At 40.2% G+C, this 25,985-nt stretch overlaps 3 protein-coding genes across 11 annotated transcripts in view; 1 reads left to right on the forward strand and 2 right to left on the reverse strand.

Annotated features, from left to right (window-relative positions):
- The window catches only part of LOC125762692 (uncharacterized), a 185,863-nt gene that overhangs the window by 55,037 nt on the left and 104,841 nt on the right, over positions 1 to 25,985 (forward strand). The gene's annotated exons all lie outside the window — the stretch shown is intronic.
- LOC125762687 (uncharacterized) overlaps positions 1 to 25,985 on the reverse strand; it is a 116,855-nt gene that overhangs the window by 48,889 nt on the left and 41,981 nt on the right. For all 6 annotated transcript variants that reach the window (XR_007418242.1, XM_049425071.1, XM_049425072.1 and 3 more), the window contains 2 exons: positions 4,552 to 4,642; positions 650 to 907 (listed from right to left, as the gene is read on the reverse strand). The gene's annotated coding sequence lies outside the window, so the exon portion shown is untranslated. The remainder of the gene's footprint in view (positions 1 to 649; positions 908 to 4,551; positions 4,643 to 25,985) is intronic.
- Positions 915 to 2,940, reverse strand: LOC125762733 (chymotrypsin-2-like). Its single transcript, XM_049425207.1, has 3 exons — positions 2,195 to 2,940; positions 1,705 to 2,123; positions 915 to 1,594 (listed from the first exon to the last, which is right to left on the reverse strand). Exons 1-3 carry the CDS (start codon positions 2,253 to 2,255, stop codon positions 1,292 to 1,294), a joined length of 783 nt encoding a protein of 260 aa, XP_049281164.1. The 5' UTR covers positions 2,256 to 2,940; the 3' UTR covers positions 915 to 1,291.

The following is a 25,985-nucleotide window of genomic DNA, read 5'->3' on the forward strand; positions in this document are numbered from 1 at the left end:
TTTAGTAACGGTTTTGAGTTTGATATTTTTTTATTCTCTACTCACAATCATCAAACGACGAGCAAACGTGGCTAGATCATAGAGCAAAGCTTGAGCGCCCGGTAATTACAATGATGATTATTGTTATGGATTCCATTATGGTCCCGCAGGCAACAGGTGTCTCGTTTGAACTAATGTCAGAAATTGGAATATTTTGATAGGGCAATGGCCATCTGTGGATAATTATCTTCACATCAAGGTCAAGAGGGAGTATGACACCTTATGGTACATGTAATCGACACTTTAACATCGCATGAATATTTACCGAGTCTTCGTTTTTATTAAATCTACGGTCTTGTAATTTAGACCATAATGTTAAACTTCGTAATTTAATGTTTTTTTTTGCGCTGGTACATGGCTAGAGGCTTCTGAAGTATAGCACAAAATGTAACTTTGGCATTAGTTGCATTAGCGCTGTTCAACGACCCACACAAGCAGATGTGCTGAGAGTTTTTCGCTAAAAAGAAAATAAAGTTGTCGCTTTGATGCAGTACACGAAGAAAATACGTCATGTACCACGTAACCTTTTCCATTAACAGTCTTTTTATTTATAGATTGATGTGGGCAGATTGCCCTCCATCAATGTGTATTTGTGAAAGCTCAATCTTACCTTCCTTCCTGCAAGCCGTTGTCTGTTTGTTGGCTGAATTTCCTTGCCGCGCTCAGTGCACCGTACCGTAATCTCGTATTCCTTTGTCAATTACGAAAAGGGCTGAATTGTGTTGGGTCCGACTGGAAGATCTAACCTCCGTCCACTCGAATGTCCCTCGGCTTGGCCCCTTTCCGCTCTGATACGTTGGGTATTCACTTCTGAACCATGAACTGGTCCTTCGGCCAGGACTTGGGGGCATTTTGAGGACGAACGTCACTGCAACGAGCGAAAGCGAAACGGAGCGGATAGGAATGTTTTTAAAAAATTCAATCAATACTGAATATTTCCCTGTCATACACGGTAGGAAGGAGGAATGTAATAAAGTGTGGCAGCAATAATGCTAACGATAAGTATGTTTCTTTCCGAGTGCGAGGCACGTCGAGAGGTTGCGAGGAAAATGTGTATTTTTAAATATGGTTTTAAATCTAAGATATAAGGATTTTTCAATATCCGTGTTTTTCACCATCAAATTTTGATTTTTGTACGCAGTCCGATCGATGTTGAAAGGATGTAGAGGTTAGTAGAAATGCAATAACATTTTTATTAGCTACGGACAATTCCGTTCCGGAAAATCACAAGTACATTTACTCCAACTTGTCATCACATTGTGACGGATGCGATCCACGATAAATGCGAAAAGACGCGTTCGTAAACGTCCGAAACTTCCGTAGCACAAGGCACGCGAACAAATGAAGCAATACCTTGCACCACTCCGCCGTACGCCAACGGTCCGCCCGAATCACCCGAGCATGCACCCTGGCCGGAAGGGCTAGAGACACACATCACACTATCGAAGATGTTACTAGAGCCAGGCCGTTCGGCACGGCACTCATCCATCGTCAGTATGTCCACCGTGAGGTACTGCAAATTGTCCAACACTTCAGCGGTACCATTGTCCATCGTCTAAAATTGGAAACAAGATGAGTTGGATTGATCGTTGTTGTACATTTGAAATTGTTCGATCAACCTCTGCGTGGAATCGAGGATACAATCTGTTAATCACAAACACTTACATTCGATCGGCCCCAGCCAGAAATGGTAGCACCTGTGCCGGCCAACAAGTTCGCCGAGGGTAAACCGATTGGTTGCGTATCATCATTGAACACGATCGGTTGCACCGTCTGTATCAGGCTGATATCATTCTCAATCGTATCCGGATCGTAGAGCGGATGGTTGACGATGCGCATCGTACGATGATAGACACCGCCGGACGCAAGCTTCACACTACCGACGTACACGTTCAGGTTGGCCGGTTCCATCGAGATCGTGCAGTGCGCCGCCGATAAAATCCACCGTGGTCCAATGATGGAACCACCGCAGAAGTGGAAGTTTGGTGGACGTCTCAACGACACCTGATACGGAAACTGTCCCTGTACGGCATCGAAGCCTCCAACAATTCGGCCACCGCCATCTCCACTAACTTGCAGCGTTGCTGCTCAAATAACAAACGGACCGTTGTGAAAAAGGAGCTTTGAAATTGGAGAAATCTCGCTGTATACTTACGAATTGCGGCTACCAGGCCGACGAATAGTAGCGCGAACGTGAATATTGTCACGCGAAACATCCTTAACTGACTGTTCCACCGGGTGGAGAATCCACCCGACAGGTGTCACTAATTTATACCTCCCCACGCGCTGTACGATAGCTAGCCGTCCGAACAGATAGCGATAATCGTCCCACATTTATTGCACACCCCCAAATTGCATGCCGGTGGGCGAAAGACATATATGAAATGCGCCAGGGGGAAACATAACGCTCACCTTGCAGTTCATTCCCGATACGTTCTTTCGCTTTTTTTCCTTGGAACTATCGGTGATGCGAGACAATTGCTTTGATCTGGTTGGATCACCGTAATTCTGATAGCTGTACTGTCATCCAAATCTAGCGTGGTATCTTGTGTGCCATTCACTGATAAGTCTAGGCAGCAGCAGCAGTAGCGACAGTAGGCAATGGTCAACACACCGTGGCAAGTGTGTTGATTCGAGGGTTACAACTTTTTGGGGGAAACATTCGCGTTTTATGAGCCTTCTGTAGCATCATGCAGTAAAAGGGGACGAAATGCTTCATACGTCATCGTACCACAGGCCTTGTAGATGCCGGTAAGTGCAATTCATTCGCAGCACGATAGGAATAGATTGGCGTGTGTGGGTTTTTTGATCATTATTGATCCGTGACGGTTGTAATTGTTTGCCAGCGTAAACACGATATCTTAAAACGCGCACAATATATGAGAGATAAGTAATACATTTTTGAAATTGTAAACGTCAGGGCCTTGAAAGACGTTAGATTGGTCTTTAAGAAAATTGAATTAATTTGAATTAAATTGAAGAAAACTTAGAAAAATGCGATTTTATATTGAACACGTTCCAAATCCAAATTCTTAAAAAATCCTTTTCGTATATAGAAAAATCAATTCGATTATGAAGATATATGAGCTTCATCAGCTTTGAGTTTGAATTAAGTTGATAAATTGATACCAACAAACATCCGCTGACAAGAAATTGTAATTTTATCTTATTTTGCATACTTTCATTGTTCATTCTACGACGAATAAATACAATCTCCTGTAAGATACTCATAAATATAGTGCTGCGAGGAAAGTTTTCTTTTTCGTTTTGCTATTTCTTCATTTTTCGTGTCGTGTTTTTTTTGCACTCCGCGGTGGGTGGTTCGATGTGTTTGTTTAGACTTCTTAAAACTTGAGACACTGTTGATTGTAAGCAAATACTTGTTAAAGTGAATTTCATCTCTTTTGGTTGTTGGCTCAACTTACAATAACAACCTTCCCGGTAAAAGGTTTCCATAGGCCATACAAAATTTGCCCTTAATTCATTTTATCGTTGATTTATTCGTAGAATACCTTTACCTTACTGTCATGTCGCTTGAAAAAAAATCATTTCATACCGTCCTGCTTCACCAGACATTCACATTTAGAGCTATTGTTACAGCGATAATCAGGCTTTAATATGTTTTGCTTCGGTAACGATTCATGTTTCACTTATTCACAAGGTTTCACTTATTTGTATACATCAAAAATGTCTACCGCAGTTGAATGTCTTAAAGTATTTGGGAAAGTTCCATCCTCTTACGTTAGAGAATGTTGTTGACTTAAGATGAGATGTCGTTACGGTGACGACCAAGCAATCAAGTACGAATGTGAGCTCGTTTAGCTTAACGCTGCTGTGGTTGCAGTAGATACAGTTACCATTCTAAACACATTATTTTCTAGTTTGCACATGAAATATTTATTACTTTGTTGAATAAGATGTATGATAAAATTAGTTGTGCTTTTAGCTGTTTTTTATCATTTTTATTATCCAATGTAAGCAAAAAAGTAGCTTAAAAATATTCAATTCAATAATAACTAGTGATCACGAACGAAAATTGCTAACCTTTTCAATCATAAAAGAAATTCAATTCCAATTCTTTAAAACAATAACAAAAGTGATTTATACTAGAATGTATTATCATGTTGCATAAAAGCTTTTTGTATCAGCATGGAATAACTCCTTTTCGCTCAAGTTTCTTTGAGACTTTGTACGTGACTCAAAAAAGCGCCCAGGGCATTAGACGCCACAGAAAAAGGATCTAGTTGTCGGTATTCCGGGGCTGTATCATTTTTGGGCGAGATAAATTTGATATTTCACAAGAAAATGGAATGGGATGTAACAGTTCAGGGTCACTGTGGAATAAATTGGAATGTGAGCGAAATATCTGCCAGCGTTGCTGTAGTCACCAAAGGATTGTCTATCTACCGTGCAGCCACTGGAGGTGAAGGAACTATATTTGATTCTTCAGAAATATTTTAAAATAAGTGTTTTCCCCTTTTTTTTATTGTTTGTTTATGTTCGAATACTTACTTTCATGTAAACGTTCCGTCCTTCTTGGCGGTCCGTATCGTGCGCCATTCGGGGTATTTCAATAGGTGTCGAGAGTGTGTTGACGACAAATCTGAAATTGATAAAAATTTACGTTCAGTCCATTGAGTATGGCAATCAAATGAGGAGTTAAAAACAATCAAAGAACCAATATAATTTTTTAAAAATTCTACAACTTTTTTAAAGTTACACAATTACGCCATGTTGTCTTCAGTAGCTCATGCGTTCGCCTTTAATTGTATGATAAATATTTATGAGCGGACTACGATCCAATGATTCGATATGAGGCAAAAAAAAATATCAAATTTTATGTTGCAATTTCGTGCCTTGGTGTCTGCTTGGTTAGGTTTGCTTTAGCGACTTTTTAGCCAAACATCCTATCATTTTAACCGAACCGAAAAAAGGGACGTAACACAGCGTAATTATCACCACATTTATCGTCCCAAATACGGGCGGGAACCCATTGATGGATGTTTGGGTCCTTTTTGCGGTGGGCCCGATTTGATTCGCACACACTCAACCGGCTTTGTTCGGTTGCCATTCGACCATTTATTCGCGAGTGATTGAAGGTTGTATTTTCCGCAGTACGGTGTTGGTTTGGTGTTGGTGCCCGGGTGTATGTCTGATTTCCCTAAAGTACGTGGCGGAAATTTAACGAGAGTGGATTACCGGATACATACAGCCCTATTCCTTCGGGTGAGTTCCAGGATTTCTGCTCCTCGCAACTCCTCCAAAGGGGCAAGGAAATGGATCAAGAATATTTGTTGTTCAATTTGTTTGCGGATGATTTTTAGTACGGTGATGGTTTTGTAGATACAATTTATGTGTCTGCAGTTTTTCATATATCCTTTTTTCTCCTTCGAGTGTTGTTTTTGTGATGAATATCATTCAATTCCTCCAAAAAAAAAAGATGAACCAAATGGTACGAGGTTTGTACCCAAAACAAGGCTATGGCTATTACACTTTCCTGCCATTAGTCGAGAGACCTCTGAGGATTCTTCCTGGAATGGTACGGGCCCACAAACAGAGCTGTAAAAGAAGGTTCGGTTTTATGGACACTGCCAAAAACGATCCACCAAACAACGACGAGGTGAAGTTATCGTAAATATTGCGGTAAGAAAAAGCTTTGAATGTTTTTTTTGCTCTCGCTTTATGAGCTTACCTCTTGCGCAGAATTGTTAAACCGTATCGAACCTTGAACGGTTTACGGTGTAAATTCTGGAAGATGTATTTCTGATGAACAAAAACTCGAAAACATTTCGATTCGGGTGGATTCGAAAATGTGTTGCTGTATCGGGAAAAAGATTTGTACTGTATTTTTCATGACCTGGAAGCAGATTTCGTTCGAAAACGGAGCACCAACCGTGGTGTGAATAGTCAGTTAAAATGTCTGCCCGTATTTATCACCACAGCGTGGAAAGTTAATGGCAAAAGAAAAAAGATTTGTGTAATTTTTTTTTCTCACAGCAAATGTGAATGGATCGTTACGTTTTAGGACTTTCACTACCAATTTTATGATAGGTGAAAATGATTTTTACGAACAGAGAAATTTTACTGCGTAAGAAAAGTACATTTCTTTTGTGGAAAATTAAGCATTTTCTTTCCTACCGACCTATCCATCTCAGGCCGTTCTATTAAACTTGAAGCAATTCCAGCAAGTTTAGCGTTTCTAATTAAATATGAAATTACTATCGTGCACTTTAAGAGTTGGAAAAGTAAATCAATATACCAAACTTCGCCCGGCTCAGGTTCAACACTGTGCTGTGCCCTTGATGGCCCCGGAGATGGCATCTCGCCAGCGGGACTCTATTTGATTTCATGATTGTGAACCGTTCACCCGGTTGCCAAATATTTGCTGTCCTACCAGATCACTTCCCGCAAACTGTCGCCATCGCTCGTAGAAGCACTTCCCACGAGCAAAGACGGTCACCTTGACCTTTTATTATTATTTTTTTTGGCAAACTTGCCACTATCTACCCGAAGGACGCGTGTCTCTGTTATCCAGCGATCGATATTTTTGCGATGACTCAAAGTTCTTGAAGTATCATTAATTTTGCCATTTTCATCTATCTCGCCCGAAAGCCACAACATTCGACTCTCATCGTCACGACTTAGTGCTGGCAAATGTCGGTTCTAGCGACGAACATTCTTAAGCTCAACAATCCATTCGGTAGCGGGCGACAGGGATCTTCCAAAGTTCCCCTCCCGGCTGGGTGTAGTAGAACTTTAAAAGTATTGGCCACAAATCATGCAGCTTACGATGGTGGTTAACTTTAAGCCTTAACCGCAAGAATCAATTAATGCAACGGGAAGGGGAGCTTTTTCTCCCCGGTGGGGGTGGGGATCGTGGGGTGGATGCTCACCGTACACCGGAGCACTATGGATGTTTTAACACTCGATGAATTTTATAACAGCTTTTATCCCTCATCCAAACGATGTACCGATAGGCAGTAAATGGAAGCACGTAATATGTTTCATTACCCTCATAAAGCGCGTAAAATCATTTGAACTCTGCTAAAACGGAACTTTCAATCTTACGATGATAGTAAAATCTGGCGTTCTACATTAATGCGTAATAGGTGCTCGTCTACGTCGTTTTGCGGTAGATTGTGATGTTCATCGTTTACAAATGGTTCACATTCTGTGGGAAACCTTGATATAGAAAGGAGGTTTTTTTATTGGTATTGCTTACAGAAGGATTATGTCGTTAGCAGTTATTACTGTAGGTTAAGCATCAATATTTTCGCCGACATATTTTTCAACCTTTCTGAATCGTTGATTTTAAACTAATAGACAATTGGTTTGCCGATATGGTACAAACGTGGCTAGGGAATGGAACGCGTAAATAAACCCTTTCGTTGAAGATCGCAGAAAAAATGAAGCAGAAAAAATCGTGACTGACCCTACTTTCGCCCATTTCTACCTGAACCATATCCTTCACGGTGGCCTACAGTAACCAAGCGTTGCGAATCCCTTTTTTAATTCGTATTTGCTTAAGCATTAGACACATATCCCCCACCATTTGCTGATGGACAAAATGGAGCAAACGGATTCAAAATTAAATTATTTAAAACGATCCACATCCACTCCACTAGCATATGCTGATCCACCCGAACTCGGCATGTATGCATGTGGGTGTACGAACTAGGCATTTCCGTGAAAAGGTCCCGGATCTGAGTCGGGTATTTTTAATGTGTTATCTTTCCGTTAGCATCACACCTCTGTTATCACTCAAAATGTGCGATGAGGAAAAGGCATGAAAAGTGGAAGGAAGGTAAGGGTGTGGGCACGGGACAAATTCTGGTGCTTCTCTAATGAACCGAAAGGACCATACTCTGTTGCTGGACATTTCTGGACAGCTGGCAAACACCGGTACGAGTGAAGTGTAATGAAATTAGGGTTTGGTCAACCGTTAATAATATATTCATTTCAAGCATGTCCGTGCTGTACCGAGCGGTGGTGTGCGGGAATCAGAGTTTGTACTGGAGTGCCTTTTTCAGGTAAGCAGTGTTACACAAAATATGATATCTAATCATGATGTTTCAATTACATTGGGATGTACATATTGATAAAAATGTTAAGCAAAAAATATGTTCAAAGGGTAAATGTTTGATAACGGGTTTAGTTGTTGATCTTTTTTATTTATAACGCACAATATTACATGCTTTTCCCGTGGTGGAAAACTTCTTCATGACCAGTGGCCCGGTCTGACACGACAGGACCGAGTATCAAAACCCATCAGGACCGCACAAAAGCATCTCAAAAAATGCCACAATTTCGCATATTTAGACTTTTGGTATTTAATTGCATTGGAGGTATTATATTTCAAGCTTTCAATTTATTTATTTACCCATAAAATTACCTTTTCAAATGTTGTACATATGAGAGATTATACCTCAAGATTTATTGGAAAAATGGAAACCATGTAAACCTGCGAAAATCAATTGTGCAAAAATAGCACTCAACTGCCATAATGAGAGATGGAAAGAAATATCAGAAGCCTTTTTTCACATGACCCCTTCGTCTACCTTCATCTATATGTTTTTAGCTTTGTTACAACTCTATAGAATTTTATTTTTAGCTATCTTTTCAATCAATTCAATTTCTCTGGAATAACAAGTGACTGTGCGGATGTCACGGATATGCCGTATCAAGCATATAACTGCATACGTTTTTGTAGAAATAATTGTACTCCATTATTCAAATTTAGCACACAGGTCAAATAGAAATTAAAGCTACATGTTTTCAACTTTCCTTTAATCCGCTTAAACCGTAGGATCTAGCTTTCAAATTGCTGGTAAACATTCCACCGAAGTCCAGACTGTAGCAGACTAGTCATAAAATTAAATTCAATTATTCAACGATGCGGCTAGGCGAAATTAGGTTTACTATAAATAATTAAATTTACCGCCAGTCATTGGCGAACCCTCGAGGACCAAATTCTGCAAACTAATGTTGGATTTGGTTCGTTTCAATTCTTGCATACGGCTGCAGAAATGTTAGAGCAGAGGAAGCAAAGGAAATAGATTTATGCTCTTCACACAATGGATACTACATTTCAGGCTCCTAGGCTAACGGATTTCATCACATTATTCATCTTACATAAGCTAAAACGGTTATGAAACGAGACCACATTAAAGTAAGAAATTCGTTCGATTTCGAAGTTTGCTACTTTAAACACCCATTATTACCGCTTCTATGTCGTTATTATTTCATATAAATTAGCCTCTTTATTGAATGAGAATGAAAGAGCAACTTGAACTGGATTAACTACCGAACGGGGTTCGCAGCTCGGTCGATTGATTCTTATCGCACCAAACAATGCCCGATTAAACGCTTCGAATTTATGGTTACTCAATCAAGTCACACAACCCGCAAGCCACTGGGAAATAGGGAAACCCGAACCTGCTGACGATGGAAAACTTCCCATTAAAGTGGCTACTGTGTGTGTGTGTGTGTGTGTGTGTGTGTGTGTGTTCCCCATAGTTCCTGGTTGTTTGAGCGTGTTTGGCTGCAATTTAAGCGCAGGCCTACAATCAATTTCATCGAGTAGGGTTTCGCTCAGCTGTCCCATTCCCCTTCCGAAACCTGTCTCCGCACACCCTCAGACCTTAATATAATGGCAGACCGGTGGTACGCTTCGTGGTATTTGTTATTTAGTCCCATACGTTTGAGAGCTTTCTTGTCCTATATTCAGAGCTTTGTCACTGTATAGGTCAATGAAGTAGTGGTATGGCGGTGTCTCGGGGTTTTATTTTTTTGCTTGTCCCCTTCAGGGAACTCATTTATGGCATTGATTTTTTCTGTATACATCTAAAACAAAACATAAAAACAAAGGTTTGCGGTGTAATTGGCTCAAGGATGCAAGAAAAGTGTGTGGTCTCGCAGCGAAAGTTTTTTAGTTGCTGTTGTGAAGTATATGATCCACAAGCACGATATAGCCATTTAGTTTTAATATTTCTTTTCCCTTTTTTCTCTGTCTCGCATGCGGTACGAGAGGTGTTTTATGTTCAATAGAAAGTGCTGGATTTGTTCTTCTGTTTTTTTGTTTCTTTCTTCGCATAGGCTTGTTAAGTATCCAGAAGCAATATTCTAAAGACATTATATTTGCCGGCACAGCTACGAGCCGTCGTCTGCAATTGCGTTTCGTAAGTATGTTTCGTGAGAAAAAATAATGACTGAAAGCCACTCCCCATAAAGTTTACTGCTACACTACACAATAAGTCGAGAACGTTCTCCATTCGCTTTGCGTTCTTTGCGTTTAAAAAGTGCAAACGACCTGACGATGTGTCGTTGGTAATGAGGTGTTACTTTTTCTTTCATTTGTTCAATTATTATCGATGAAAGAGCTTCAAACGAAACAATCACAGTGACTAATTGAACGAAAGCTATAATTATTCATCATAATTATTCAAACAAGCGGAAATACCTATGAGAGTGGTAGAAAACTTTAAAGAGAGACGCGATCTCTCGTGATTTGTAATTATCGAAAGAATAAAGGGAACAATCAAGGGCAAACTATTTCAAATTACATTTCAATTCTTATATTGAAATTCTTGAAAAGTGTCAACAGCATTTCTTGTTACCTCATTTCTAATAAAGTATATTTTTAATTCAAAATGCTCATGAAACCGCGTCATATCATTAGTAACATATCATATCCTTCAAGAGTTTCATCAAAACTGCACCATTTTTATGCGTCATTTCGGAATTCGATGCTTTATCATCAAGTTGTGCGTTCCGCCTAATGTATACAGTTTACGATTCGATTGTCAAACACCCGCAAGTCGCGTGCTTTTTTGTTAGGTGCTTTAGCTACAAAACATGGCGACACGTTAGATGTCACTTTGACAGTCAAATCGATACGATTTACATGCAGGATACCGTGCCGGTTCGGAAACCAGCTCATTTACCTAACGATGATTTTCGATGATTTTATGCTTTAACATAAACGAAATTCCAATCACAGTGGCGCCGTGCGGCTTCTTCCGCTATAATGTTGGCATTTCTATTTCTATCCGCACACACCCAACCGCAGGCCCGATGAACCAATGGGGGCATGTAAATGCACTCGTCCTTTTTTTTCGTCTTATTTTTGGCTCAAAAAGCACGCACCGAACGTCCCCACTCCGGTAGGCAACCGATGGACAAGCAATCGGTTTTTATGGACCACCATTAACGTGCGCTCGCTGATGGAGGCTATCTTCAAACCGTCAAATCGTTGATTGAGTTGAGGAAAAGCCGATGCCTGTTAGAAGGGTTGGAGGGGTTGAGGGAAAAAGAACTTGATTGACATTTACTTTTCCCCCCAAAAATGTGTGATACAGGCAGCGTGTGAGGCTTTGTTTGGTTGAGCGGGTGTGGGATGAGCTGTGGCCGTGGGAGAAAGGGTATATGTGTTGATAATGCGTCGAGAATAGCACAAACAAATGGGTTGGGACAGGAAATGGGGGTAGTGTGAGAGTCGATTAACGTTTGTAATGGTGACTGTCGACGTTCTGAATGATTGGAAAAGATTTTTTTTTCTTCTCCTCTTCTGTTGGATCGTCTATCTATAAGCCACGTGTGTGTGTGTGCTTTGTGATACGACCGGTAAGCACCTATGCAAACACTGGCTCGTCAATTAGAGAGGGCTTTATTTTCCAAGCTCAGCATATATTGTACGGATTAACATTGTAGCCGAAACGATATCGGTAAACATCGGCGGTTTTTATACCTCTGTATCGCCGAGTGGGCTGATTTGGATGTGTATTGTCATTATCGAAAATTGTACGCGCTCTCTTCTAGACACACACTAGTCAAACATCATAAACTCTATGAACCGTGTCGGAGTGTATACTGACTTTTGTAGCCTTCGACCAACGCCATACAGATGGAGCGTGTGACAGGGCAGAAATGATAAACGCTTCATTAGCAAACCGCTGTCCGGATGAATCGCACTGTACCCGCGCATCTGAACGCAGAAGTAATGGAGTGGCTGATGGCGCACGAACAAACAGTCCACTCACGATGGAATGCGGCAACATAATCAATGGATAGTAGCTCGAAAGGAGGAAAGGAGGTACGTTTTGTGGGAGAATGTAGAGACCCATAGTACCATTTCAATGGAAAGCAATTAATATCCCATAATTGGCGACCATCCAAGTTTGGATGATGCAGGCGAAGTGGTGCGTACTTACCGACTATACTCCATAATCATTTCGAATGCACATTCCCACGCACAAGTGGTCGATCGATGCATAATTTTCCATCGCACAATGTATGTATGTCTATTTGGATGGTTTTATTTCATTCTACTTCCACACATTCTAGCCATTTTAAGTGGTTTCCGATAGCAAATACTGTTAAAGCAATCGATGCTAGTACGTTAAAATATTGTAATAGGCCAAAGTAAAGCTTTTCGGTGAATATTTTGCTCGTCATGTATCAAAAAAATCGCCGGAATACAGCCATGTTGGTTTGTGTCGTTTTTGGCTGGTCTCGATCAATAATTTTAATAAAAAGCTTTCAAGCGAGTTTTCATAAATCATTCTTAAGTATTCTTTAAAAATGTAATATAAACCCGGGAAAAGTCGGATTGTTGTTGTAATAGATTTCAACCGAAAAGCAAAATAAAAGCATCTGCTCATCCGATCAGTGTGGTACAAAGCTGTGGAATATAATCGTTCCATGGATGCGAACCAGCGGATCCTTTTCTTCTTTCCAATTAAAGGATGTCCTTATAGAAAATGAAGAAAAGGTTCATGTTGCTAACGAAATTGTCGAAGGTTCGAAAGGGAACCGTTCCCTAGCAAATTCTAGGAAGCAACAAATAAGAGCATTCCGGTCCTGACGACTTCGCCCGACTGCTAACAACCGGTATTTTCCTCTTTTACCATGAATAACGTATGGCTGCATCATCCATCTACCATTTGCCGAGGCTTCTGAACCAGCCCGAGACAGTTGCGCAAATGGGATGGTTTTTTTTTTATTTTTTATTTTTTTTTCGGTAATTCACAAAAGAAAAATAGACCTGTCATTTATAATCGCTTCCGTCGTGTTACGGGCCCGTTCATGCTGTGAAGCTACTGCTGCTGCTGTGACTTAGGCCTCGTAGAATATTATCAAGTTGGTGTAATGTTTTGCGTTTCTCAGCACATAGGATGGTGCTTCTCCACACTTGACTGAATTGTACTGACCTTGTTTACCTTTTGAACGTCAGGGTGCGTTCGAGATTGCCTGGAAACAAATTCACCCCTTGTTAACGCATCAGCTTATTGGGTATTTTTCGCTTTGTACCGCTACCGCTATTGAACAAATTGAACATTGCTCGAATTTCAGCGTTACGAGCAGAGAAATCTTGTTTCGTTTTTCGTACGTACAAAGCCTTAGCATCTTTTTAGGAAGCAGTAGCGGAAGAACTTGTTTTTTTTTGGTTTATATTTACAAAACAACATCACGCGAAACTCGCTTTAGTGTTCACTGTATTGAAAATGGCATTACTTTGACACCGAATGTGTAATGCCATTTCAACGTTGAACTAAACGAATTTGTCAAATGGCCGAGTGCAACACATTGGAAGGAATCGTGTCGTAAGCAAGCACATACAAAACCCGAAAGATAAGAAAACAGCGAATACTATCGCAGGTCTACTTTTTCAATGTGATTGTAATGCTTTTTACCAAATTGCAATGGTTCATGCGAGTGGGGATCGTTCGTTTCGGTTGCTATGAATTTAGTAGCGCGTTCTACGGTAGTCCTTTTGGGTACCGTTTCGGGTGCAGTACATCTGTAAAACATGCCTGTGGAGATATCTAACCAGATGAGGGATTATTTCCAGCTGCTCGATACAAAGCCACAACATGGCCGTTCGACCATGTAGACAAAGTTTGACAGATGTTGGTGATGTGGTTTTATGTCTTGCATTAATCGAATCAAACATTGAATCCAGGATCTCCTTTGGGGGTGTGTTATTCGATTTTTAGGAAAAGTAATGCAAGAAAATTGTATTTCATGTCATTTTTATACGATTCGTAAAGTGTGGTAAAATAGATTTTTGCTTGCGATAAATTCCGACACTGATTTACATCAATTCTATTCAATTAAGAATTTAAAGTTCATTTTACAAATGTTCCTTACTCGTATTTACTTAAAGTTAAATAATGAAATTCAAATTTTAAATAGAACAATATTTTGAAAAATATCATATTTCAACATTATTATGTTTCTTCCATTGTTTCATAGTCAAAAAAATAAAATTTGCACAAAAAATTTCACAAGAATAAATAAACTGCAACGTGACACGCTTCATTAATCCCTTGAAGTCAAGGTTTTTTTCATACTGCTGTTACCCGCACATTCTTCTATTGTGTGCACGGATCGCTTTTCTAGGCTAGGGAACATTGACCTCAGTCGTGTAAGAAATGTGTGATGAAACGTTTGGAGTTTTGCTTGTCTAGAACAGAACGAGACACAAAGGGCAAACTGAACTTTATTCTAATTTTTCAACCAAATCTTACACCGAGACAAGACACTCTTGCGTATTTCGCTTCAATCGTCTACAGACAGTGTCTGTCGTGTTCCCACCATGATTCAGCAGACATTACAGCTGGAATATTAAAATGTTGCCAACAGGACCGATTCGATGATTCTTCCGCCCGCAACAGTAACAGCTATAGCGGCCTATCATCGATCGATTTATGGGTAAAATGTTTGCTATTCGGTTGAATGTTCCCGTCCCGGAATGGGTAGCCCATAGCTGATGGGTATGCCAAGAGCAGTAGCACCCAACACGGCCCAATCCTGCGCATACAGCTCGTGCAGGCAAAGTTAACCTCGAGCAAAGTACATTCCGCATATCCAGCACCTTCTCCTCCAGCGAGGAAAAGCGAACTCCATATCATCTTCGCAAGAATGCAAACACATGGCTCCCGGGATGACAAGGTGGAAGCCGCCGGACCCCATTGAAGCTGGCGTAAAAATGTGTAGCGTGCTTTGGGCTAGTTTGGCAGGGAACGAACAACGGTGCGAAGTAGGAAAAATCGACCTCACGCACGGCGTACTTACACACACACATATACATCGGGCACCACTTCGGCATGCCGAGAAATGGAAGAAAAGTTAGCGCTCCCGAGAGGGCTGTAAAGTGGATTAAGGGTCCGGGCCCGTTTATACGGGTACGGCATTTCGAAGCATGTAACGCAGTAGCACAACCAGATCTGACGAGCGGATACGGGATTTTCCCTTCCTTGCACACATGTTCGCTTCGGTGGGCAAGTTTAAAGTAAGCATCAGCTTAGCCTCCTTAGCGCAACAAATCGAATTCCTTCTGTCGGGTATGGTGTGCGATCTTTAAGACGTTCCTTGTCTGTTCGGGGCATGGGATGGATGTAAGGATGGCTGTGGTGTGTGATCTGCTCGAGATGATTCTCATTCAGGATATGATAATAAATTTTAAAACGTTTTACAGCACATTATTCGCCTTTATTATGTCAGATGATTTGATATGTGTGAGCAGCTGAGTAATGATAACTAAGATTGCGTTGATTGCATTCAGTTGTGATGGTACGAAAGGTTTTTCAAGATGAAAAACATTTTTTTTTTGAAATTTAAACTGTTTTTTTGTGGATATCTTGCACCTTTAAAGTGAGCTTACATGATGGCTTAGCATTTTTTAATACTTTTTCTTCAAAGTGTTACAACTAAATCTCGAGACATCGGTCTTTATATACACTTCTGCTAAATTACAAAAAAAATCAAGCTCTAGTCTAGGTGTCATCGTTTAACACTTGCAGTCATTATTTAGCATCCCTTCGGGTGAAATTTACGGTGCATGTCATTGCATCACACTTGGGACCAGGGTTGTTTATGTAACACCCATTGACCTCTGGAAGGGTGATACACACTGTCCCGAACTGTGCGACATCCGACACGGGCAGGATACAATTACAGCAACCCTACATACTGAAAGGGATCCGTATCGCAACGGCTGCGCACAGTGCCAAGAAAGGCTCAATAAACAATGTTGGCTGTTTAATTCATACACACCTGCAAGCCAAACGACCGAACGCGCGAAACCCCGTGGCTCGACCCTTTGCCCAAGCCGAACCTTCACCAGTGTTGGTGAAGATCTTATCAACGCGGATCGGATTATAGTTTCACGTAACCTTGCCACCCGTCTGCAAGTGATTATTATTGTTAGTATTTAGATTATAGTGGGACATTCTGATGGGGTTCTACCGTACAGCCTGTTCCGGTTCACACGCACACCTATCCGGGTAGCGCTGTCCGATGGGCGAGTCGAAAGTTTGCGCCCGGTTATGGTTAATCATAAAATTTCCCATCCCTTCCATTTGGCATGTGGCGTTGGTGTGGTCGCAGGAAAGGTGACCGCATGTACGCACATATAATTAAGCAAACACCAACATACACACGAACAGAGTTTGTATTGGTTTTCCATTCGTAGTAACTCAGACTCGCACAGAAGCGCTTGCACACAAAGCTCATGTTCTGATTAACCTGGCCAGTCTGCTTATCGTTCATTATAATACCCAACTAAAGAAAATGAATGGTTTTCGATTATAATTAGATCGTTCGTTCGTGTGTGGACGGGAACGCTGTTGTGTGGTTTTTGTTACGGTGAGGGAAAACCGTATGAAATGACCGAAGTTTGTGAAACCGCCTTAACGTAATCTCTACCTGTGAACTTGTGTGGCTTTTCATAAAGCGTGGAAAGGTAAGTTTAGCAGGTTTTAGCTTACATACCTTTTTGTACGTCGTTAATGAACTACAGCGGCCTACGTGAATTCCCGTAGGAAAACAAAACTAGCTACTTCAGCTTAAACAACGTACAGAACGATGGGTGGAGTAGCATTTAGGTGATGTATATTTTTACCATGGAATTTGATATGATCATTATAAGCTCTTTCTGTTGTTAGTGTAAATTGGTGTGGGCCTGTTCCAAGGGGACCTAATTAAGCTCACAGACGCTTTGCTGATCTTTAAATCATTCCTTATACATAGCGAGTTGATGACGTCCATTGATAGTGACTTATGTCCGTTTCATTTTAATTGTTATGTTGTATGAAAATAACTCACAGCCCTTTTTCGCATTTACATTGCGATTTTTGCTCGCTTTCTTTTTGGTAAAAAATCCCAACTCAAAAGCAAAACAAGCGTTTGACTACCAATACCCTGATACCGCTATTTCATCATTTCCATACTCTTCAAAAACCTTGAACCGTACAAAATTTTGCCTAGTATCTTCGAAAGGAAAAAAAAGCACGAACGATCCGTAACGATAGTAAATAGAGTTTGCAACAATGACTGTTTTTGCTCCAGTTATTCGTCAGTTTCGTCACTTCATTTCCGGAATATTGGCTACATCATCAGCAAGCACAAGGATAAGCCACCGTACCCGTACGGTTGTTGAACGATATTGGTTCTCATCCTGTTTTACTTGCTCTAGCTGAATAAAGGAGACGCCCGGTCGATTATCTGATGTCGATGGAGACGCCTAGTGCTTCATTGATACGACATTTCCCCGTTGAATCATCGGGCGTCTCCATCGTGCTTGGTCGTCTTATTAGCGTACGTGGCATATTTTGTGCAGCTACCCAAAAAAAAGGAAAGACGATCTATGACGCTGGTGCTCTTAACAGGAGTGATTTTTTTAATTAAAAGTCTCGCCTGTCTACTTTTTCCGGTGTGCTTGCAAAAAAAGGGGTTATTTTCAAATCCCTTAAAATGGCGTCACGGAACAGTTTATTGTCACGGACGTGTTTTTTTTTTTGTCTGTGAAGAGTTTTCCTCCACTTTGGTAAACAACGGCCGCTACCTACTTTGAGCATCTTCACCCGTTTTGATATAATCCAGAGCGTTGGGTCGCATGAGGGAAGGCGTGGGAAAAATATATTCATCGAATTGTAACTTCTTAAACGAGTTCAGGTGCAATAGAAAAAGGTCTTAATGTTAATTAATTTATGCACGAACCTTTTTTAACGCACAGTATTGCTTCTTGGGTTTTTGTTTCCCTATGTTTTATTTGCTAGCAAACATAGCGAAAATGATTATGTCATTTACAGTGTGCGCCTCCATGCTGTAGGTTTTGTTGTTTTTCAAACTCGACGATTCTGTTTAGCATAAATTGCTAGCGAAACGATAGCAAAAAAAGAGAAATAAACTCGCACACAATGAGGCAAAAACGATCTGTGCCGAAATTCCATTAACATCACATTATAATTTTTAATTGAAAGCGCTTAGAGCGAGTCTCTGTGATACTTGGTCCACTTGGTCGAGATTTGCTTCGCCATTTTGGTAGTCAATGGGTGTGAGATATTTCGTTATCCATTTTTTATGTGGTAGAATATATCGCAACAAAAAAATTTAGGCAACACACACCAACCAATCAGGGTATCCAAAACGGTAGGCAGTTAGAGTTTTACTGCTTTCCTTTTCTAATTACACTTTTGAGTCATGGCGTTTGCATTTTTGCGATGTAATGGGTATTCGTTGTTTTCTATACGCGTTTTGTTTCCTAATTGAGGTGTTGAATTCTTTAATTTTACTAAAGCATTAACAATAAGAAATGCATTTTACGACCAATAAACAATCCATTTTAAAACGCTTCCTGATCTTTAACCTACACCAGCATAATCCAGAAAATAAATAATTGAAAATCATTTATGAGTGTATTTTGTTGCAAATCGTTTAGATATGCTTATTCCCCATTTTGAGGTACTTTGTTTAATGATTTGAACGCTACTTGACATGTTTTGCAAATATTTTACATAAACTTACACGTACCCAAAATAGAACTGTTTCGACACTTCTTGCGCGTTTCTTTGGCAAGAAATCACGCAACTTGCAGGAAAAGTTTCATGATTGAGGAAATAGCATTGCAGCACGTGTAATGTGATCTCGCTGCTGATTCACGACCAACTAGAAGGAACGACATATTTGATTGGCAGTACACGCTGTCATCTCCATTTTCCTGGCCCCTTACTTGTAAAGTTGGTTACAAAATGAATCTACCAATCGCGTTATTTTGTACATTCGTGTCCTAGTGCTACAATTTGAACTGTAAACGTGTGATTTCCTCCCGTAAGGAACGCTCACAATAAGTACCGTTTGATCTATTTTTTTGCTGTCGTTCCATGTCTCGCAACGGAACTTTACAACCGTTCATGGTAACGTTCAATGCATCCACACGGCGTACATTTTCATCCGGTGTATTCTCATGCCTGGAAAATTGGTGCATGGGAAAAGTTTGCTGCCGTTTTTTTTTTGCATGCAAACGGTGTGTGCCAATCTCGACGCTCTGGCACGTTCATTCGTTTTCGTGATGCTTAGTTACGCTTAGGACTTTTGGACAAGCTTTTCGCCACGCTTGAAAGTTGTGCCGCGTATACATCACCAATGATTGTTCGTTTTTTTGCATAAGGCTAGTACGGGTCACATGAAAATAGTGTTGGTGAGTTGTACATTTTTGCTTCCAAGTATGTTGAGTGTGTCATCCAAACTAAAGTTCGGTGTGTGAAAAAATCAAAGACACTATAGGTGAGAGACGTAAGGCAATGAAATATGAAAATGTTTCTTCTTTAATCAACATATTAAACTTTCGTCATACATTTCTCCTGTCTTAACATGATTTATTTCATTCTATGCATTACAATGGTATCTTACTGCTGTGTTCTTATCCACCATCAACAATGCACAGGATGATTGTGCTAGAAACAAGATTGCACCTGTAAAGCACCTTCCTTTGGGTTTGGACGATTGCCAAATTATTTCCATGAAAAACTATGCCATTTTCGCACCTGATTGCAGCTTTAACAATGGCCATTGCAACCCTTCACTTCGACACCGGTAGATGTATAGAACGCCACGTTGTGGACAGGATGAATTCGTCTTGCTGAAAGCTCTGCTCTTTATCACACACCTCAGGATCGTGTGCATAAATCTCTTGCCAACGGCTAACATCGTCGACGGCAAATTTCGAAGGATCAAGTTTAACAGCAAAGAGCTTTTGGTGTAAGATTATGGTGAGACTTTTTGGCAGAAACAAGTGCTCGGCTTTTAGCCGTACATGGTAGATTGACACCGTTGTTCTTACCGGCCCGGACAGAGTACAAGAGACCAATGCATGCAAGACCCTTTAGGTGCAGAACTTGACGCTGTCATTTTATCAAATTATTTTACATTCCAGTGTGTTTAATTTAATTTTAATGTGGATGAATTTTGAAGAGAAAACTATTGGTATTTTATTTATTCGCCGCATATTTCAGGGAATTTTTGCTTCAAAAGAATCATTAAAAATTTGAAAGTGTTCACTCATGTGCAAAATCATTGTTTTTTAATATTTGTCATATCACGGCCACAATATACCGTACGTTTATATTATCGTTAATATATATTGGGAATTTTATTGAGCTGTAAATATAAAAAAACTACGATAAACTTCCATAAGAACAAAAACGAAACGCAATAAAACTAATATCCGAAATTAATAGCTTCGAATCGTTCGTACTATGCAAACACCACCAATATCAAGAATCACGCTTTAAGTGACGTACAGTGAAGAGGTATTTGGCGTAAAAAGTGTGAACAAGTTTCGTCCAAAAATTTTATGATGCTGTGCGCGAATGGAAAAAGGAAAAAACAAACTTTCCACCACGAACGATAGTCCTTCATTCGAAGCAAGGAAGTTTTCGGCGCTGATTCTGATTCTGCACCATAGCTTATACCACCTTCCCGAAAACAGTGGCTAGAATGAAAACACTTTCATTTACTTTTCATCGATTTTTCCTCTCTCTTTCTCTCCCTTTGGATGTGTGCCTTTCGTTTTGGGCGCTCAAGCAAGGCGAGAACAGCGGGAAATGGTTTATGGTGCAAGACAGTGGATCGTTGAGAATTCCTAAGCACTTTTCTTATCTTACCGCATGAACAAAACTGAGTGGGTTTTTGTTTTTTCGCCAATGTTTTCGCCAATCTTAAAGCTACTGCACACATCAATAAGTAGTTGTTTAGGAAGAAGAAAGAAAGCTTGGTGTAACGCAAAAAAAAAACAAAAATAATCATTCATTCTACCAACCAATCTTGGTGTAGTGTGCAAACAAAAGGTAGCAAAACAAAAACCTTATACGAAAGCAACTGGCTTCATGCGAATAGAGTCTAATTTTCCCTTTCTTGAATCCTAATAATTTTCCCTTCTCAAGCAAACGCACACATCACAACAGTTGTTTATTTGGATGGACTCTCCCCGTCCAGAAGTGGTTGCCTTTTCGTTTGTAAACAAACAAATTCGTCCATTGGCCTTCAGCAGAGGTTTGCCGGAAGGAGTCTTTTGAGATGTGTCCCGAGTATCGGTGAGGAGGAGTTGAGTTAAAATCACGTTCACTCTGTTGTGATGAAGCTGAACGAAAATTTTTCGGTTGACTGGTTAATGATAGAAGCGGACCAGGTAGAAGAGTGTCGGTAGTTATTTGAACATTTGAAGAAAGGTGCTATATGTTCTAGCGGGGGAGTTTGTGCGTGATGAAATTTACACAAACCAAACGTAAAATAGTTGTTGTGCTGCTGGGGAAATGTAAGGGAAACGAACTCAACTCACCGTGGCGATATATTTGTTTATTCGTGCAATGAATTGACGCCGCAATGAAGGTAATGTGTTCGTTTCATCTTGCAATAAATATCTCCCTATTGGTAATGTGCAGCTTTTCGAGAAGTTACACTATCATTGCTCGCATTAAGTCGAAGGTAATACTTTCACCCCAACACACCGATGTCTTTTTTTATGTATGAACGGACTAACGGCAACAAACACAGTAACAGTTTTTAATCATCAGTAACCGTCAACAACACAAAAAAAAATCGACTACAACCACTCTTAACATGCTGCAACTCGTTTGATCTGTGACAAATAAATTTAATAATTACAAATGATGCTGCCGAGTCGCTTTGATGTTGTCAATCAGCTGTCAACAGTCGTGTCACATACTCCCCCATGGTAATAGCTTTGAAATGTAAATATGAAATACATTTCCCCTTGCCTAAACGATTCATCACGAACCACCCCAACTTCCCCACCATACTTCAACTTTCTTTCTGTTTTCTCCCTTTATGCGATGAAATGATGATTGAATATCGCTACCACATACACCCAGAGAGAAGGTTTCTATTTTATCAGATTTTTGTTCGCCACGTCTCTTTTTTTTTGCTTCTGCGCTCATCCGAATTCCGCAGGGTGTTTTGGAGTAATGGAACAGCAAAGTTCCCGTTTGTGCGAAACTTTACCTAAAATCTATTTGCTTGAAATGGAATGAAAGATCAACAATCTTTACGGGGTGCGTTAGGAAAATAAATTTTTACCCAACCACGGAGTCTGCTCTTGTCAATATGCCACTGGAACATATAGATGGCAGCCTCGCTGTTCTGAGAAATTGTGCCCATTTCGCAAAGAACCGAAATGCTGCCTTTTACGTAAATCTTTTCGAAAAAGTTCTCGACGAGTCACTGTGGTAAAGCAACGAATGCAAAAAAAACGAAACGCATTTGTTAATCCCAACAACATCCCACAGTTTGTGAGCCTTGTCCAAACACTGTTATTTGTATGGGTGAGGAATATATAAAGTAAAATAAGCTTACGTTTTTGTCCGTTTAGCAGTAGTTAGCCCTAGAGAGATTGCCATCCATCGACATATGTTTGCTTCTGCTCGTTTCTCTCAGCTTGGCTTCTACGCAAACACAGCAAACTATTTTAATGTTTTACCAATGACTACCATTCCATGGCATGATAGAAGTGCGAATAGCAGTGGTAAACCAGTGTGTATGTATGAGAGCCAAAAATCATCCCAAAATATTTCATTGCCGCGTATGCGTGTGAACTTTGAGATGGAAAAGTTTTTCCGTCTCTCCATCATCAGCATCAGCCATTTGAAGGCCAAGAGTTGGTAGCGAATGGATTTTGCTCGCTTATGGTACCATCGCACGAAACGCAAAATATTGCCACGTCCTCCGTTTCGTTTTGTGTGCCACTGTTTTGCTAACGATGGATCAAACTTTTTGAACGGTGTCGAAAGCTTAGCAAGTTGTGAGTGTTTGTTAGTGGCTGAAACAGTAAGTACAATTAATAAAGAAAATGTTTCATAAATCGACGTGCGTCGAAGGAAACCAACATTGAACTAAGCAATGATCGAAAAAATTTAATTTTAAAATATTATTTTTTTCTTTCGATGTATGAAGCTTTTATTTGCTTCTTCTAATCCATGTGAATATATTGTTCGTTTCATGTAAAAATAGGAGAAAAAGAATTCCATAATTGATGATGCTCCATAACATGTGTCGTAAACCAATCATCTGACCCAACCGAAACATAGCCAGAATGAAAACAAAACCAGCTCATTAGCAAAAGTGTATCGAAAACACACGCAGCATGATCACTTGTTGAAAAATAGAATTCTCAAAACAAACCTAAACAATCTCAGTGCGTAAATCAAGCTCTAATTGATCCAAAACATAAAAAAGAGGCAAAACCTTAATCTATTGAGAACACTTGAGCATGTGTTTGTGCCTCCGTCCGTGTGTTCCACCTTTCGCCGCTCGTGCAAATAAAACTGACTCACAAAATAGGTGTGCGAAGAATATGGATAGCGATTCGATTTATAAAAAAAATCTCCGGGTGGCAAACAAATTGGACGCTAGCGTTGTATGATTTGATCATATTTCTTTTACCAACCACATTTACACCCACTTTCCCACCCCTTACCCGCCTTCGGACGGTACTTAAAATCTCAACCAACTCTCCCTTAGTTCCCTTCACCTTCAATCGCGCCACCACATTCAAGCCACATGGCCGTAAATTGTGCGGATCGGCGATTATTTATTTGCTTTACCCGAACGTCTGCCCAACACCGAAGGTTTGACCAACGCAACGGAGAAGTCTGACGTCGCTTACCCGCCCTGGGGTTCGTTTGTTCGATTTTTCGCGGGTGTGCAGCTCATTGGCAGCTCGTTGGATGGTTGGAGCAATTTTCCCTAATTTATTCGTTCGATTTTACTCACACTCCAGCCGGAATGGTTGGATGTTCAACATCGGTAGCCGTGTAATTCGGAAAAGGCAGCGTCTGATTTTAATTCATTAAGCTACATCAAAGAAATACTTTCGTACCAAATCAAAGTGGAAGAGGAAGAGTAATAAGCCAAAAGGAACAGTGCGGATCGATCGTGTTGATGTTGTTGTTTTTTTTTGGTGGAACGTGAAACTCAACACCTTCACAGTGAGTGGAGTAGCAGATGTTTTTGCAGTGGTATTTAAAACTCATCAATGGTTCATCAAAGAGCTTTGCTAATCAATTTAGAAAATATTTTCATAAACATATTTGCAAACCTATCTGTTTCTGCTCAAATAAACACAAATATTTATTACAGCAATCATCATCACAGTATGTGCTGCAATAATTTTCCAGCACTAATTAGCAGTAAATTGGGGATGAAAATCGTTTAACGCATATTGTAATTGATCGAATTTGTTCAAACAATTTTTTTAAACATATTATTGAACTCAAACCACTTTGCATAAAAGTATTTATTAAGCTCATTTCTTCTATTCCAATGTCTCGGGGGTGGCCCGGTGGTATGGATGGTAGAGGCGCGGATTTTTACACGACAGGATCGGGTATCAAATCCCATCCGGACCGTGTCAGCGTACACTGAATTCATCTTCTCGCTACGGGTAATTAAAGTCAAGGAAAGCAAAAACCTCTTAACGTTGTAGTGCCACGAAAGATGGGGAAGTTGTTATGTCTTGCTTGCTAACGTACCTACTACAGTCATTTCTATCACTTTTATACAAATTCTCCTGAATGCTTTTTTAAAACACAATGTTTCTCTAAGCTGAAATTGGGCACGTTACAGGCACAATGTGTTATAATTTTCTCATCATATGTTAAGCCATTTTGATTCACCAGAAAAATACCATCCTTTGTTCTCGGTCGCGTGACATTTGCTTTGTGTTGCGTTGTTAAATATTTTTCCATGTGAAAAAGAACCCTGCCTGAAGTAACGTTTTTACTTTGATGAGTTTGCCGTTGGTGTTGTCTCAGAAAGAAAAGAAAAACCAACAGTCTCTACGCTAATGTTTCTCTCGTGCTGCACCGTGCCCCCACTTACGGTGTTGTAAGCTCTGTAACATTGCTTTGAAATAAGCTTCTATACTGTCGTATCCAGAGCTAAAGTGTTCAGGCACAGTCAGACACGCGCACCCACACTCACGGCTGTCCCATGTGTGCATTTCTGGTAAGTTCTTTTAAGTGTGCATACTTAATGCTCGGTAAGTAATGTCAGAGTCATTCGTCACCGCAGACGACTGCTGCTTTACTGCTGGTTTTGTGGTAAGTCTGGCCTCGAAGAAGCGAAGAATACGAAAAACGTGAAACGAACTCTTGCTCATGAATTATCATCGAGTACAGGATGCACCCGTGTACTGGTAAGTGCATGCAGCTGCTGTTACGTTCGTTAACTGTCGGAAGTTCTTATGAAATGGAGTTTGATGTAAAGTAATGTGAAGCTATTTTTCCAATTTATTTCTTTGCCTTTGCTTTAATTTATGTCTAATTTGTTCTTAACCGTTTGTTAACGGTCAAATTTCGTTGGATGAGAAGCAATTATGTATTATTCTATCGTAACAAAATAGCCTTTCGTATTAGTGATATCTCCCATCCATGGCTGCATGCTCCAATAATCGTTAGAAAATAATCGCGTGTCTTCAAGCCATTAACTGTTTCTTGCTAGAAAGAATGGAATTCATTATATAATGTTGCGGTCAAATTTCTTACGTACGTTTGGATATACCCATTTGGAAGATACAACCCAAGAAAGTAAATCAACCAAAACCAAATATTACTGTCATTGGAAATGTCGTTGGAAATATCACGTTATTT

Source organism: Anopheles funestus, chromosome 2RL, assembly GCF_943734845.2.
Source record: "Anopheles funestus chromosome 2RL, idAnoFuneDA-416_04, whole genome shotgun sequence".
Taxonomy (NCBI): domain Eukaryota; kingdom Metazoa; phylum Arthropoda; class Insecta; order Diptera; family Culicidae; genus Anopheles; species Anopheles funestus.

Excerpts from the sequence above, each read along its gene's own strand:
- LOC125762733 (XM_049425207.1), bottom strand. The coding sequence starts at position 2,255 with ATGTTTCGCGTGACAATATTCACGTTCGCGCTACTATTCGTCGGCCTG. Across the intron at positions 2,124-2,194 it reads CGGCCTGGTAGCCGCAATTC|CAACGCTGCAAGTTAGTGGA; the intron begins GTAAGTATACAG and ends TTATTTGAGCAG. Across the intron at positions 1,595-1,704 it reads CTGGCTGGGGCCGATCGAAT|ACGATGGACAATGGTACCGC; the intron begins GTAAGTGTTTGT and ends TTCCAATTTTAG.